This window comes from Puntigrus tetrazona, chromosome 18 (assembly GCF_018831695.1).
Source record: "Puntigrus tetrazona isolate hp1 chromosome 18, ASM1883169v1, whole genome shotgun sequence".
NCBI classification, from domain to species: domain Eukaryota; kingdom Metazoa; phylum Chordata; class Actinopteri; order Cypriniformes; family Cyprinidae; genus Puntigrus; species Puntigrus tetrazona.
This window is the reverse complement of record NC_056716.1, coordinates 21,595,637-21,611,177: the sequence shown is the minus strand read 5'-3', so window position 1 is coordinate 21,611,177 and position 15,541 is coordinate 21,595,637. Positions and strand designations below refer to the sequence as shown.

At 34.9% G+C, this 15,541-nt stretch overlaps 1 protein-coding gene across 2 annotated transcripts in view; it reads right to left on the bottom strand.

Annotated features, from left to right (window-relative positions):
* LOC122363109 (voltage-dependent calcium channel subunit alpha-2/delta-1) overlaps window positions 1-15,541 on the bottom strand; it is an 88,178-nt gene that overhangs the window by 27,145 nt on the left and 45,492 nt on the right. For both annotated transcript variants that reach the window (XM_043265037.1, XM_043265038.1), the window contains exons 11-18: window positions 10,956-11,114; window positions 10,459-10,563; window positions 9,550-9,628; window positions 9,377-9,426; window positions 9,190-9,273; window positions 9,022-9,099; window positions 7,346-7,426; window positions 5,537-5,611 (exon numbers count right to left, since the gene is read on the bottom strand). In XM_043265037.1, coding sequence (XP_043120972.1) covers window positions 5,537-5,611; window positions 7,346-7,426; window positions 9,022-9,099; window positions 9,190-9,273; window positions 9,377-9,426; window positions 9,550-9,628; window positions 10,459-10,563; window positions 10,956-11,114 — 711 coding nt within the window. The remainder of the gene's footprint in view (window positions 1-5,536; window positions 5,612-7,345; window positions 7,427-9,021; window positions 9,100-9,189; window positions 9,274-9,376; window positions 9,427-9,549; window positions 9,629-10,458; window positions 10,564-10,955; window positions 11,115-15,541) is intronic.

The following is a 15,541-nucleotide window of genomic DNA, read 5'->3' as shown; positions in this document are numbered from 1 at the left end:
AGCCCAAATCCCTCCCTCACCCTGAAACACACAAGCAATGCCAGTTTTTATGAAACATGTAACATATGACACAAAACAGATGTATGATGGTCGCCAAAAAAAGATATTAAACCATTATCCTTTGAGAACGATATATGCGATACAAAGCGGGTATTGCATTATTAAAAATCAATATCTTTAATAGCAAAGTCGGAAAGAAACAAGATATTTTGCCAATTAGGAGCTGAAAAGAGCAGCAGAATTTCTAAAAAGATGTCCGGCAGTCAATTTCCCCATAACGCCACTGTGGGACAGGCAATGTACCGTCTCAGCAAACATTTTTCCTTTCCCTTTTCTCCTTCTCATTTTTCACTCGTGTGTTTTCACTTGGACAGTAAATCATCTTTTTGTTGTTCGCATTACAAATGGAGGTCAAGCGAAAACGCAGATCCGCCGTATGAAGAAATCATTACCGAATCCTTCAAGATTACAAGCACATGACATGAATGCCGACTGCTTGAGACACGCATTGGATGCGAGCGCTGAACGTGCTACAGTAGGCTGAACTCGCCGGTATATCTGGTAATGGTTGGAGCGAATAAAAAACCATTATCTTTCTGATCCGCCAGACAGGAAATATCTCGATGAACTCTCACTCTGTAGACACAAACAAACATCAGATGGCATGCTAGCACTCCTGATAACCATTACACACACTTACTGAAGTCATATCCCCGCTGAAAACACCAGCATGACTGATCATAAGCATATGCTGTGTTTTGGATGCTGGTTCCCGACATGCTTTGTTGGCGTGTTGGCGTCCCCACTAGGCTCCTAAACTAGTTTAACTAGCGGGTTCGGACTACTACCATTTGAGTTCGGGGATTAAATATATACAAAAAAATAAATAAAAAGAAGATGGAATTATTGCTTTCATTTTCAGCAAGGGTGCATTAAATCGCCAAATGTGACAGTAAAGACTTTTTCATTACAACAAAAAATATTTTAAAGAAATAAACAAATAAAAGGTTATTTGAGCTCAATTCCAAAACATTCTTCTTTTTTTAGGTAAAAAAGCATGACTTAAACAAAAAACTAAAATAAAACTAATAATAATAAACAGTCTATTGCAACATTTATTTCGGAATTGTGAGATGCAAATTAAAATAAAAAATTGCAAGGTAAAAAAAAGAATTAATAGCTAAAATATTGCAATTATCTTTTTTATTTTTTTATACTGAAGTAAAACATTTTTGGGGGAAATTTAATCTCAGAGGAAAAGGACGGAATACTTAATCTTGAAAATGTGAGTAAAACTATTCTGAATTTTAATTATGTCTCACAATTCCAACTTTTTTCTTGCATTTCCTAGTTCTACAATTAAAATCGCAAGAAAAAAAGACTATAAAATTTTTCAGTTATATATATTAAAATTACAAGAATAAATGAAATGAACATATCTATCAACCTGCAATAATTTTTCAAAACAGCATTTTTGATTTAAAAAAATGCAGCCTTGGTGAGTGTAAAAAAAATTAATTAAGGGAAAAAGAAATTGAGTGGATTTCTTCCTCTCACTGAAAACATATTGTATGAAATGGCATATGTAGCACAGCTATCACAAACTCAGAGATTTGGGGTTTTAAAACTACAGTAAGCTCAGTGATGACATTTGGTAATGTATACAAAACAGTACATTGTCTCTAAGATTACGGTTAGGAGGGCATATCGGATCCCATGCTACGACTACAGGAGCCAAACGATCTATCGAGCGCTATTTCACTCTATGTCTATGACAGAACGCACTGGATCTACCACAGTTTGTCTCACCTCAGGGAACGTAAGAGCAAGCTTTTTACTTAGCCTGCGGCGACGGCTCTGAACCCTGTTCTAATGAGAAATATGAAGAGGATTTCAGTGCAAACAGAAAGAGGGTTATTTATGAGTGCCAAAAACTGACTTGAGCCTTGAAAGAGACCGCACTTGTTAACAATGCTGTTATTGTAAAACACGGTAATCCATCATAGACGAGACCGTTTGAAGGAAATAAAAGTGCATGCTATAAATCGATTCCCATCGTGTAGGCCTTCCTACTGTTTGAACACAATTATTTCGATCTCTGGCGAGCAGACAACATATGGCTGACATACCATGAGGGTTCGTTCAATTTCTGCACTGTCAAAATCAAATTAGCCCTTCCTGCAGTGTTCAAAGTCTCCTTGAAAGACTCTCCGAAGTTCGTTCGAAGTGGTCGCTTTCTCTTAACTTTAGCCGACAAATTCAGTCATGTGTTTTGCGCCGCTGGATGCTGGTGGAGCACTTTGAACTGTTTCCAGTAGATCTGGCACCCCATGGTTTAGGGGCTTGTGTTTGCATATCAGCGCTGCTAGGGGTTAAGTACGGCATCCACGGTTCAGAGATTCAATCCATGCCTACGTGTCTATCTCAATCAGCCTGCCGATCCGCGGCTGGACCGGATCGCATCTCAACATCTGTCCTTGAGAGATCAAACCTTCAGATGTGATCAGAGTCGGCTCGCTAAACTAAAGTAAAACCGACCGGATCGCGCAGGCTGCTCCGCACATGGAGTCCGCTGGGAGCAATAACGCCGGCGTTTATGTTTGTCACGGCGCATGCATTTCGTTCCTTTTTATGCCTTTAACGATATAGATGAGCTCATTAAACCAAAAAAAAAAAAAAAAAAGCATTGTTCGAGAGTTATGTTACGAGTTTGTTTCGGTAAAGTCTTTTCAAAGGCAGATGGGGGAGTGGAAGACATTTCTGTCGTTTCTTTTAATGCAAAAGCTGGAGGATGGAACTTGGAGGCAAGATGGAAATATGTCATAACATTCGGTCGTATACTGACGCCAAGGACGGAAATGTGTTCTGTTTGCTGGACCGTGGGCTGAAGTTAATATTCTCCATATATAAGACCTGGAGCTTTGTTATTTTAATGTCGATTTAACAGCAAACATTCTCTGACCCAACATTTCAGCAATAACACTGACATGTTTCAGCACTTGCCCCAACTCACAAACCAGGTGTCTTCAGGCACAGAGAGCTGAAAGAGTGAAGAAACCTCACACATTAGTTACACTTTTTTTTTTTTTTTCTGCGGGAACTGAATTTATTTTTTTGAATGTATAAATATATGTTTTATATTAAATATGATATAATATTATATTTAATATTATAATATACATTAGATTTTCATATATAACATGCGTCTGATGTAAACGGTACATGCATGGCAATTGAAATATTTTTTAATTGCTTTATATGTAATATTGCAAAATAGTAATGGTAATGGTTTTAAGTAATGGTTTTCTTTTTATATAGATTGTTAAAATGTGTTCCTTATTATTATCAATGCTGACAACTGTTGTCCTGCTTAAAATGGTGTTAAAACAGTGCCATTTTTTGAAATTTTTATTATTATTATTTAATAGTCTAAAATAAATGATTACTTGTAATAATGCTAAAGTATTAACTGATAAATTCATGCATACTTGCTGAATAAAAAAATATTTCTTTAAAATAAATAAATCATACTAACTGCAAACGTTTGTATAGAATTATAAATTATAATTCAAATTTATTATGATTAGAATTATAATAATTTTTAATACAATTTTATTTTTACACTTAATACAGTTATTTAGAGTTTTAATTGGCAATAATAATATTAATAATAATAATGAATATATAATGAATAACAATAAAATTAAACAATATCCTAACTAACTAAAAATAAAATAAATTAAAATACTTCCTGTAACTTCAAATGATTATTATTTTTTCGAAATGTAATGGAATATGGTGAAAAACACTTGTCACAAAAAAACTAATTAAAAATAAAATAGCAGGCTAGATAATGTTACTTTGGTTACATACTTCAATTAGCATAATCATATAGCATAAACGCATCGCTCGAAACCAAATGTTTACGCTGAATGTTAGATACCACACTGGCCCCGGGTCATCCTTACTGTCGATGTATAACTCTTCGCGATTGCATTTTGAGCTTAAATCACGCAACGTCTAAACGGTTTTCAACCTACAGCCATCCAGACATAATATATTTAACGCATTTTACCTCCTTAACTTGCGAGATTGTCGTGGTGGGCCGGGGGTTGTCTGAGACTCGGTGATGGACGGTGCTTTTACCATCCAGACCGAGGATAAACTATGACCCCCGAACGCACACACGTGATCTCTTTTCTCTTTCACATTCTTTGTTTAAAAGATGAAATACAGACCGGCCTATGTGTGTGGCTGGAAACCAGAATCAAAGGAACCTCCAAACGGACTGATATGTAAGAAGCGTAGCGGAGTAGCATTGAGAAACATGTATGCAGGTTCGCTGCCAGAAGCACGGCGTATTACTTCGGGCGATTTGCAAAGGTTATGTGCAAAGCTCACCCAGCAGAGGGGCCGTGTGCACCGATCCAAATCAAAAAACTATATGAGCGGCTGTTTACACACCGCAAATGCATGTTTATACATTCTAAATCTATGGCTTTACATATGAGGTCAGATACACTTGTCAATAGCGATATGAGCTGAATCACTCGCAGATGCTTGATCTTCCTGTTGGTTTGAGTCATGGTATAGGTAAATGGAACGTGGTATTAACTATAAAATATATGAATGGGGGGAAAAAATGGATCATATCAGGGCTGGGTATTGCAGTGTGTCAAAATTCAATGCATTACAATGAAGAAAATTGATATCGCACCAAACGCCACGTAACAAAAATAACACGCTTTGAGAAATCATAATTATGAAATATAACCACGACACAAAATACTGAAACTGTGATTTGGAATCTTATAATTATATCTCATAGTTATGTTTTTGTATGTCATAATTATTACTTGATATGTTATCATGCAATACCATATAATTATTTTGCTGATATATATATTATTATTATTGACCGCAAAATGTTTATATCAACTGTGTATATGGTGTAATTTCTGCAAACAATTATTTAAGGCCACTGAGAACATTACTGTTCAAAAATCCCAAATACGTATTTTTGATCGGTTTGGACTCAAATCGGAGCAAATCGGACAGATTTAACTTAACATTTTGAATGGATATCGTTCCCTTTCAACGTGTTCATCCGCGCCAAATCCAGTACACCACCATCGCTTAGAGGAACGATATTCAGAACAGTGGGAATATCGATGGCAGATTCGTAACTTAAATTCGTTCCTCCGTAACGCTGAACACATGCTTGACATAAACGCATACACGAACACTCAGGCATGTGTACATGCAATTCAAAGTCACACACAGACGCATGCAGGTGAGAATGAACACATGCAGCGCATATACCCAAACATAAACGGGAGGGGAATACAGTGACGAAGAGAGAGAGGTACAAGAACTACAGATGCTAAATAACACCGATGTCAAACAAGAAACGAATGTATCAGTCAAGTATGTCACGATTTCCCACCGCAAACAACCTCAAAACCTCTTCCTGGATCGTAAAAATGTGCCGTGATGTCATATTTGAGGTATTTGGGTAGAGAGAATGCTTCGGTACCTTTGGTTGCAGGTTTGGATGGAGCAGCACGTAACCGTTGGGATCAATGGCGAAATAATATCCATTAGGGCCGATCTGAAATGAAATCAGAGAACAGTGAGGACACGTCGAAAAAGAAGACCACCATCAAACCCGAATCCTTTGCTCGGACCGAACGGGCCTGGTTCCTCGGAGATGCGGCGGTTAATCCCTCGCTAGCAGGGTACCGTCTAATATCCCCCGAGAACGCCGACCCGAGCTGTCAATCACCCCCGAGCACTTAGCGTTAATCAAATGTGTCGGTTCATCTGGAAACATTCCTCTGAGCTTAACAGAAAATCACAACCATTTACAAATCAAACGTAAGTACAAACAGATGTAATGTACAAGGGCTTACGTCCTCTTAAGAGCGATCTTACTGTAAGGAGGCGAAACCGCAAGACGGCAGACCGCAGAACAATAGCGCATTTATCTTATGCGTGCCGTGTTATTCTTATTACAGCGACTCAAAGAGTCCGCAAAGAAAACATCTAACACATGAGCTTCGCTTTGTTCTCTTATAAATTGAATTATGTAGCGTTCAAGGAATAGTTCACCCTAAATGAAAACTCGACGCCATTTACGCGCCCTCATGTCGTCCCAAAACCAGATTTTCTTTCTTCTCAAGTTTTTTTTTCCTCATGCAATGAAAGCAAATAGGGCTGTCAAGCACCAAATTTGAGAATAAAGTACCATAAAAGCACCATAAAATTAGTAGATGTGATTCTGGCGCTATATACTGTATCTTTTGAATCCATGCAATTCTCGCCCGTCTCGTCTTTGACATCAAACCGGTGCGACACAACTGACACTTCAGATTTTATTCTACACTACTGTTTAAAAGTTTGCGGTTGGTGAGATTTTTTTTTTTATGTTTCACCAAAGATGCATTTATTCATCAATCATCAGTAAAAAGGTGAAATATTATTACGATTTAAAATACATTTTAATATATTTTAAATTATAAAACTGTTAATTTATTCCTGTGAGGCAAAGATGAATTTTTAGCAGACAATTCTCCAGTATTTAGTGTCACTCGAATCTTTGTAAATATTTCTAATGCTGATTGGGCGCTCAAGAAACATTTTTTACTGTAAAATTATGAAAATAGTCGTATTTTTTATTCAGGATTCTTCAATTGATAGAATATTCAGCAGAACGGCATTTATTTAAAAATAAATACTATAATTTGCAATATTATGAACTTGTTTGTTGCTTTAATTAACTTAATATTGAGGTCCATTACAGCTTTGGAATAAAGAATAAAATAATCACACAATCTTGACTTTATTGAAAATAAATAGTCGCAATTGTCTGAAAAAAAAGTTTGAATTTCGTATATAAACTCGGAATTGCAATAAAAAGTCAGGATTATGAGATTAAAATTCACGATTACCCTTTTTATTTTATTTTTTATTCAGTGGCAAAAATGGGCTTCCATACTGTAATTTCTTTCAAAAAACTTTTTAAAGGTATTGTGCATCAAGATTACAATTAAGACTGAAATGTCCTTCACTACTTGCATAATAATTTTATGATGCTTTTTTGTTATTTTTGGAGCTTGATTTAAGACACACAACACACACACACACACACACACACACACACACAAAATCTTGCTTACATTCATCCATATCTTTGTTGTTTCGCAATAGAAAAATGGATTTGCACAATTTGGGTTTGAAATAAATGAAGTTTGAGTAAATAATGAATAACTATTCTTTACGCTTTCGTTCGCATGAAATGCTGAATATCCGGCGAGTTGAAACGGTGTGTGTTTGTGGTACTCACTGTGAAGCGGGGCGTCAATCTTTTGATATCGTCGAGAGACACATCCACCCCCATCACTCCTAAAATCAGCTGATTCTGATGCTAAGACAGATCAAAAAGCACAAACTTTCTACTCTGACATGTAATGGACTCACATTTACAAACACGTAAGAGGCTAAACTAAACCTGGAAAGCCTAAAACCTTGACTGAAATTTGCATTTGGGCAAAAATGACCTCCATGAAATTACGTGAAGGTGTAGAGGGCCACGTCTAAACGGCCTCAATGCTCGTCATCCGTGCTGGAAGAGGATATTAACCTTATCGAAGAAGCCAGTGACGTAGTTGACGACTGGGTCAAGCGGTTTAGCAGACAAACAAAGTACTGATCCATTGACCCCGAACTGAAAAACTTTAGGGAAAGATACTGTATTTATTTTCCATATCTGCTGCTTTTGTAGTGTTCTTAAAAAGGTCACTGTCCGCATGGTTAATACGTTCGATAGATAATATGGTTTATACATTTGCGTCAGTCGCGGCTCTATCCCCATTAAACGTGACAAAAATAGTAGTTTGTTCTAAGAATTGGGCTATTATTAGAGCATCGGGCCTTTTAATGACACGTCTGGTGTTCTGGTCTGTGTTCATTCGAATGCTTTATTCCCGCTTTTGGGGCTAAGTTTGAAACGTTGTTTTTGTTTGTGCACTTACCGACATGTGTTCATTTAAAACGATATGTACACGCTGCTTATTTATTTTTTTATTTAACATGTGAGAAACAATTAGTGCTGTCAAACGATTAATCGTGCCCCCAAAATAAAAGTTTTCTTTTGCATAATATATATATATATATATTTGTGTGTTCTGTGTATATACAAACACATAACATATATACTTTCAAGTTCATATTACATTATAAACAAATTTATTAACAGAAATATAATATTTAATATAAAGATTATACAGGCGTGTGTGTGTTTATATACACATAATAAATATACACAGTAAACATTATGGAAACAATTGTTTATTTTGGAGACGTGATTAATCATGATTACTTGATTGACAGCACTAGAAATAATCTTTGCATTTCTCAGCTAGGCTGCTTATTATGTTATTAATAATAATATATATATATATATATATATATATATATATATATATATATATATATATATTTAAGAATATACCTTTTACAGTACATGTATAAAATCAATTTCGATCGTTTTAAATACTTTTATATAGGTTTTATATATTTATACAAAAAGTATGCATATGACAATTACTATATGCACTATCGTTAAAATGACTTGGGTCAGTAATTATAATTTTTTTGAATTCTTTAATTTTAACTAATTTTAATTTTTATTCATTCTCATTTAGCAAAAAGAATCAAAATCAATTAAATATATATATATATATATATATATATATATATATATATATATATATATATATATATATACAAAAATAAACTGTATATAAGTAATACAATTTATGTATTTTAAAATTTTGTTAATATTCTATCACCCATTTTCCAAAATCCCAAAAACATAGAGTTCAGCTACTTCAGTCGTTACGTTATTCTCATTCCACAGCCTTAATTATTTCATAGGAAATTATGAAAAGTAATACAAATAAAGAATTCGCGAGGGTTTCATCTTGGGAAATCAACTGTAAAATCAAGATGAACACTGACCTGGTTTCGAGATCCGCCCTCCCTGGATTTGGTCTTGTTAAACACGGGCAACGTGCCTGTGATGACCAGGCCCAACTCCTGAGGTCATGAAGAGAACGCAAAAACAATCAAGCACAATGCACTTTCACATCTACCATCATGTTTATTTTCATAAAAAAAGGGCTGTACCAGAGCGTCTAGGTACACGTTGGTCCACTGCACTTGTTTGGCATCTGCAAGGACCATCGGCCTGCCCAGAACATCTAGATACTCCTATACAACAGTGAACAACACAATGCAATCATCGGGTGGTCTTCCTTGCACCTTTGCATACTTCTAAACAGCTTTCTAACTACATTTGAAATGCTATACAGACCTGTGTGTTTATGCGAATGGCTCCAATGGATGGGATTTCGTAGAAATATCCTAGAAAACATATCATATAAATTTAAATTCCGTTGCTTTGCCTTACTAGGGAGGTTGTGAGATGTAAGAATTATTTTTGTGCTACTGCCACTAGGGGGCAAACACAGACCGAGCAATACTTGCCCTTATTAGCGCAGGCCATCCACTTTATTGGCCCGGTGTCGTAGTTGTGTTGACCCACAGAGAATGTGAACACACGCACCTAAAAAATAGTATATCATTATTACAGTATTATGCCAAAATGATCATGTCAGGGGCATGTTAAACTGTAAAGAAATAAATAAATCATACTGTAGGTGTACGTGCAATATCCGTTATCAATACTTGCAGTTACAAAATTATTGGCACCCCTCGAAATTTGTATTAGAATGTGTTATAAAATGTAAGTAAATATAACAGTATAAGTATAAAAAAATAAATTATAAAAATAAATATATCATTAAAAAGTTTGAATAAATGGCTTTATTTAGTACCAATCATTCCTACAAAAGTGATGTTGCATTATTAGATTTTTAAAAAAAGGAAAAATTATTGGCACCCCTAAAAGTGTACACGCAATCAAGAAATATGCATCTTCAAAGAAGGGTGATATTTAATGATGCATATTTAAAATCATTACGTCATTCGGCAACATTTTCATGTAGGACGATAATAGATTTCGGACTTCGCTGCATATATGCTACATAAGCTCGGTTTTATTATAGATTAAATCTGTTTTATGACTTACTATAGAACACGCATCTGAGGATGCTAAAAAAATATTATTAAATATTAAATATCGAAATATTCAGAAAATCGTCTTTAAAGTTGTCCAAATGAAGTTCTCAGCAACCCACATTACTAATGAAACCTAAGTTTTAACATACGTACAGCGGGAGATTTATAAAATATCTTCATGAAACATGATCTCTACTTAATGTCCTAATGAATTTTGTCATAAAAGAAAAAAACAAGTTTGTCGCGTACAATGCATTTTTGGCTATTGCTACGAATACACCCCAGCGATCCGATAAAACGCAGCTTCACACACACTTTTTTGTCGAGGTTGTATCTGCCGAAGATCTCCTCTGCTCTCTCCTCGCCTCCATCAGTAAACAGCATTATGATCTTGTTGCAGTTAGCTCTGGTGATGTTTGGCTGAAATGAACATCAGATGCGGTTACACGCGAAGACCAGCAGAAGTCAGCAGAACACAACGATACCACTTTTAATAACCGCATAAGACTGGACAGAGGTGATACTAGGATGTCAGCCTCCAATCGTGGCTTAGCGGAATGCATCTCGCCTTAAATCAATCTTATGAATGAATCCGTCAGTGACTGAAGGCGAAGATAATATATAAACTGTACTCATCTGCAGTATTGTAACGTCAGGTAAAAACAGGTAAAATAAGCTTACACACCTTTTTTTTTAGCCAACGTGAAGACAAATCACACAAAATGCAGATTTTAAGCCTGCTGGGGAACACTGGATGCTTTTATAGACGCATTTTGAATATAAAACTCCCCAAAACAGCAAAAAACTCATACATTTGACAGCTGGTTGAAGGCAAACTCGAAGCCTTTGGTGTAGTTGGTGATGCCCTTGGCCGTGATGTTCTGCACTGCATCTTTTAAGATCTTCTTATTGCGAACGTTAGCTTGAACCAGGTGGTCGAAACACGCTGTGTTATTCACTTTTGTGTTAAACTGAAAAAGAGGGAGAGAGAGGCATACAGTAAGTGAAAAATCATTGGTCTGCTCATTGTTCATTCACAGCGAGACTTTTCAGAAGTTTGCGTGACTTGAAAGATCTCTGCGCTGGGGTCAGAATCTCCGCAGGTGTTTGTGAGTATGCGCATGTGTTGCGGTACAGTGATGAAAATAATTTGAGCTGACAAGCTGGATACCCTTACAAGTTTCTAATTTTCTGTTCAGATAGGGCTCTTTGTGTTCTGTCACTTATCGCGGCTGACCTGTGTGAACCTGTTACTTCAAAGCTTGAGAGATTGAGAACAAGAAAATAGACTTGGGTAGAGGAAGGAAAGAGAGAGAAAAAAAGAGGGAGGATAAATGCGGGAGGGGAAAAGATGGGAAAAAACGTATTTTGCAGACTCTAGTAATTCACAAACAATGGTAAAAGGTAAAAAATCTAAAATCTACACTATATGAGTAATTTTACCTTCTAATTATTTGAAAGATTTTATATATTTATATATTTTCTATATTCTACAAGGACAAAATCATCCTTTATCAAGTTATTTATAAATTGGTTATTGGTCCTAAAAAAAAAAAAAATAATAATAATAATAATAATATATACACATATGCATATGCATATATATATATATATATATATATATATATATATATATATATATATATATATATATATATATAATGTACAACTGAATATTAATTCAATTTTAATTTCTATTTTTATATATTATTATATTTTTATGTAAATATATAATGGGTGTACATATGTATATATGGGTGTGTATATACACATACATACCGATTATTAAAAATGGGGAGAGAGTTAAAATATGATATCTAAAAATATATAATTTATAAATAATAAAATGTTTTTAAATTGCAATTAAATGGCAATTATAACTATAAGAAAGTTTCAAACAGTTCTTTCTACAAATAAAGGTGCCTCTGAAGCTTAATTGGACCAATTTGTACCTTACCCAGGGACGGCGCTTCCTGTAACGCCAACAATGGGAAAAGTCAGAATGATTAACAGGTGCGAGTCAATTACGGCACCATTACATCTAATGAGGCGGTATGTGCAAACTCATGCAAAAATTAAAATGATTACTATATCTCCAGCTCTCCCCGAGGACGTGAAAAAGCACATGATGCACTTTCTATGGCAGAACACACCTGTGTGTTTACCACAGTGCGGCTTTTCATCTATTTTTCACGATCCGGTGCTTATTTTTCATTCATGTCAGCTCAAAAGGCTTCCCGGCTTTGAATTTGTGGCCGGACACAGAGCGACGTGCGCTTGATTAGGACACATGCGCCAGTCATTGATGTAATCGTGGGATCAGGTGTCTGTGCTCTGTTGAATGAGCTGGATGTCACAGTGTCTGCTGAATGAACCGATGAGTCACGCTTCGATTAGTCGCTCTAGCGTTGACTGAATATTTAATTAACGCTCGGAATTATCGCCACGGAGGCCCCCGTGACTCACTGCTCTCGGCATACGGCGGGATATAAATAGAGGAATAGGACACATTGATGATACACAGACCCCTACACACAGCAGACGGCACACACTCGCGCTGGAGACGGCTTCGCTGATTAGAGAACGAGAACGTTCTAGTTCTGTCGTGTCACGGCTCTCCCCAGGGGAACATTTATTACTTGGGGGTTGCTCGTTCACGGCTCAGGGGAATTAAACGAATTTCCAATTAGGCTGTAAGTTAAGTATTGAAATTTACTTTATTCATATGGTGAAATGAAAATTGAGAGTATTTATCAGGACCACAATATGGAGCAGAAGGCACTTGTATGACGCCAAAAGGGTCAACAATGACCAGCTGACTACACTGTCCCACTTTTTTTATTTCATTTATTTATTTATTTTTCCATTTAGATTTAGTGTTCCCTTATATATATATATATATATATATATATATATATATATATATATATATATATATCTGAGCTTCTACACCTCACCTGTTGAGTGAAATAAGCAATGTTTATGGGTAATATTGAGCTCAGGTGCATAAACTCAAAACAACAACTTTTTGTTCTTTTTTGAACACTGAGAATGTCACAAGTATAAAAAGGTGTTTTTTTTTATTTTTATTTTAAATTTAATAACATTAACCAGCATTTACAGGAAAATAAATGACTAGAACACAAAATGATTTAAGTTAAGCTATTTATAAACATTTTAATATCATTTAATTTAAATTTAATTAGCATTTTCCAGTTTGATATTTAAAATACTAAACCAAAATATTTCTGTATAAATATGTATTGCATATTACATGGCAACTCACAAAATTAAATTAACATTTTATTTTAATTTATTAAGTAGCCATTTAAGAAACACACACACCATTGTTTTGGAAAAATTATTGCAATTGAATTATTGAATTATTATTATTATTAGAGCAAATATTTACACCATTAATTATATGTATAACCCTGACCTAGATTATTTGTAACATTTATTTATTTATTTTTAGAAAGTATACATTTTACATTTTATTGATTTTATTTTGTTTTTAAGTTTTTAAATGTATTTTCGATATGTGAAAAGAAAGAGAGCACGGAGCGATATAAAATTATTTTACAAAAATAAATAGGCGACCACTGTGCTTCATCAACCGGAATCAAGTATTCCAGTCCACAGTGAAAATAAACAACTATTAAATGAACTGACTTGATTAGTTGGAAAATGTAAAAGAAAAAAAAAAAACAGCAAACACTGCTGTATAGGATAAACAATTAAAAAGATTCCAGAAGCATATGTTTGAAATCAGACATTAAACGGGTCACATTTGCAATTTTTCTTTTCAATATGGGTCACACTTATTGTATGATGGTGTAAACCCCGTACAGAGTACAGGGGGAGGGGACCTGGTTCATAAACCGAGGATCTTATTCCATTCTTCATCTCCAACCAGAGAAAAGGACACGTTTTCTGCATGAAATCCACCTCTTAAACCCAGGGTAACCTCAAGAGACCAATTTAAAGCTGTAATCTTATGTTCACCGTTCAAATTGTTTGTCATGCTGCAGGTCAATTGCACCAGTCAATCATTTCCTATGAAAATCCGCCCCACAGATGAGTCAATATAAATGATGAATCGGATAATATCCTTGAACAATTCAATGGTGGTTGCCACAGCGGAGCCCTAATGAGCATCAATAACCTTCATCCAATATTTGCCTTCATAAACAACTAATCAAAAATTTATTCGGACAAGACTGAAATTAGAGACACTTTAGCTGACCAGCAAAGCCGAAGACTGTTTTATCATATTGTCATATTTCCTTTGTCTCGCCTTCCTATAAATGTCACATTTGCATGGATATGCACCATCTATAATGATTATATTAAGACGAAAGGCTGAATGCAGCATTATCTATAAAAGAAAAAAGCAGGCATTTGTATCACCTGCTTTTTCCGTCTAAAAATATTTTAATTATGGTTTTCTCTCATTATGGATTGTGCAGCATAATTAACAGGTTAAATATTTGCTTTGATAATAGTTTGATTAAAATGGTTTGATTAAATATGCAATGCAATGTGTGAAATTTAGTCTGTTTTAATCCCATTTTATTTTTGGTATGCAGAAAATAGATGAGAAATTCTGTTTTGCGCAGAAAAGAAAGCTGCAATGTACTTTAATATCGTCGTAAATTGATCATTAAGTTGCATAACCAACACACTGTTTTCATGAATTGTTTTCATTTATATGTGGCCATGCATTTTGCACTCAAAACCATAACCCAAACCCATTTTTAGGATTTTAGGTTTAACCGAATGCATCGAATGACAAAATCAAAATGTAAAAATGTATGAAGATTTATTAAATCCTTGAGCTATTGTTATAAGAGATTTAGTGGCAGTGTACGTGGCATCATATCACAAAGCCTTGTTAAAATGAGCAGCATTTGTTTGTAGGAGACAGTCAAAAGCCCCCCTGCTGCATTCACACACACACACACACACACACACACACACACACCAATAACAGGCATATATTGTGTATACATGCATACTGTGCTGTATGCGGCAAGAAGCACAATAGTATTAAATTCCAAATTCCGGCCTATATTACAATATATTGTTTTTATTTTAAGTCTTATTCTTCACTGTACCTTGACAGGAATGCATAACATCTCTTGTACAAGAAGGGTTTGCCTTTGTTTATCAAGCAAAATGTATAAAGTGTGAACCTGGACCACAAAACAAGTCATACGGGTTTTTTTTTTTTGAAAATTGAGATTTATGCATAATCTGAAATTTGGATAATTAGATTTTCCATTGATGTACGGTTTGTTAGAAAATGACAAAATTTGGCTGAGATGCAACTATTTGAAAATCTGGAATAAATATAAATATTGAAAAAACCCTTTAAAGCTTCCAAATGAAGCATATT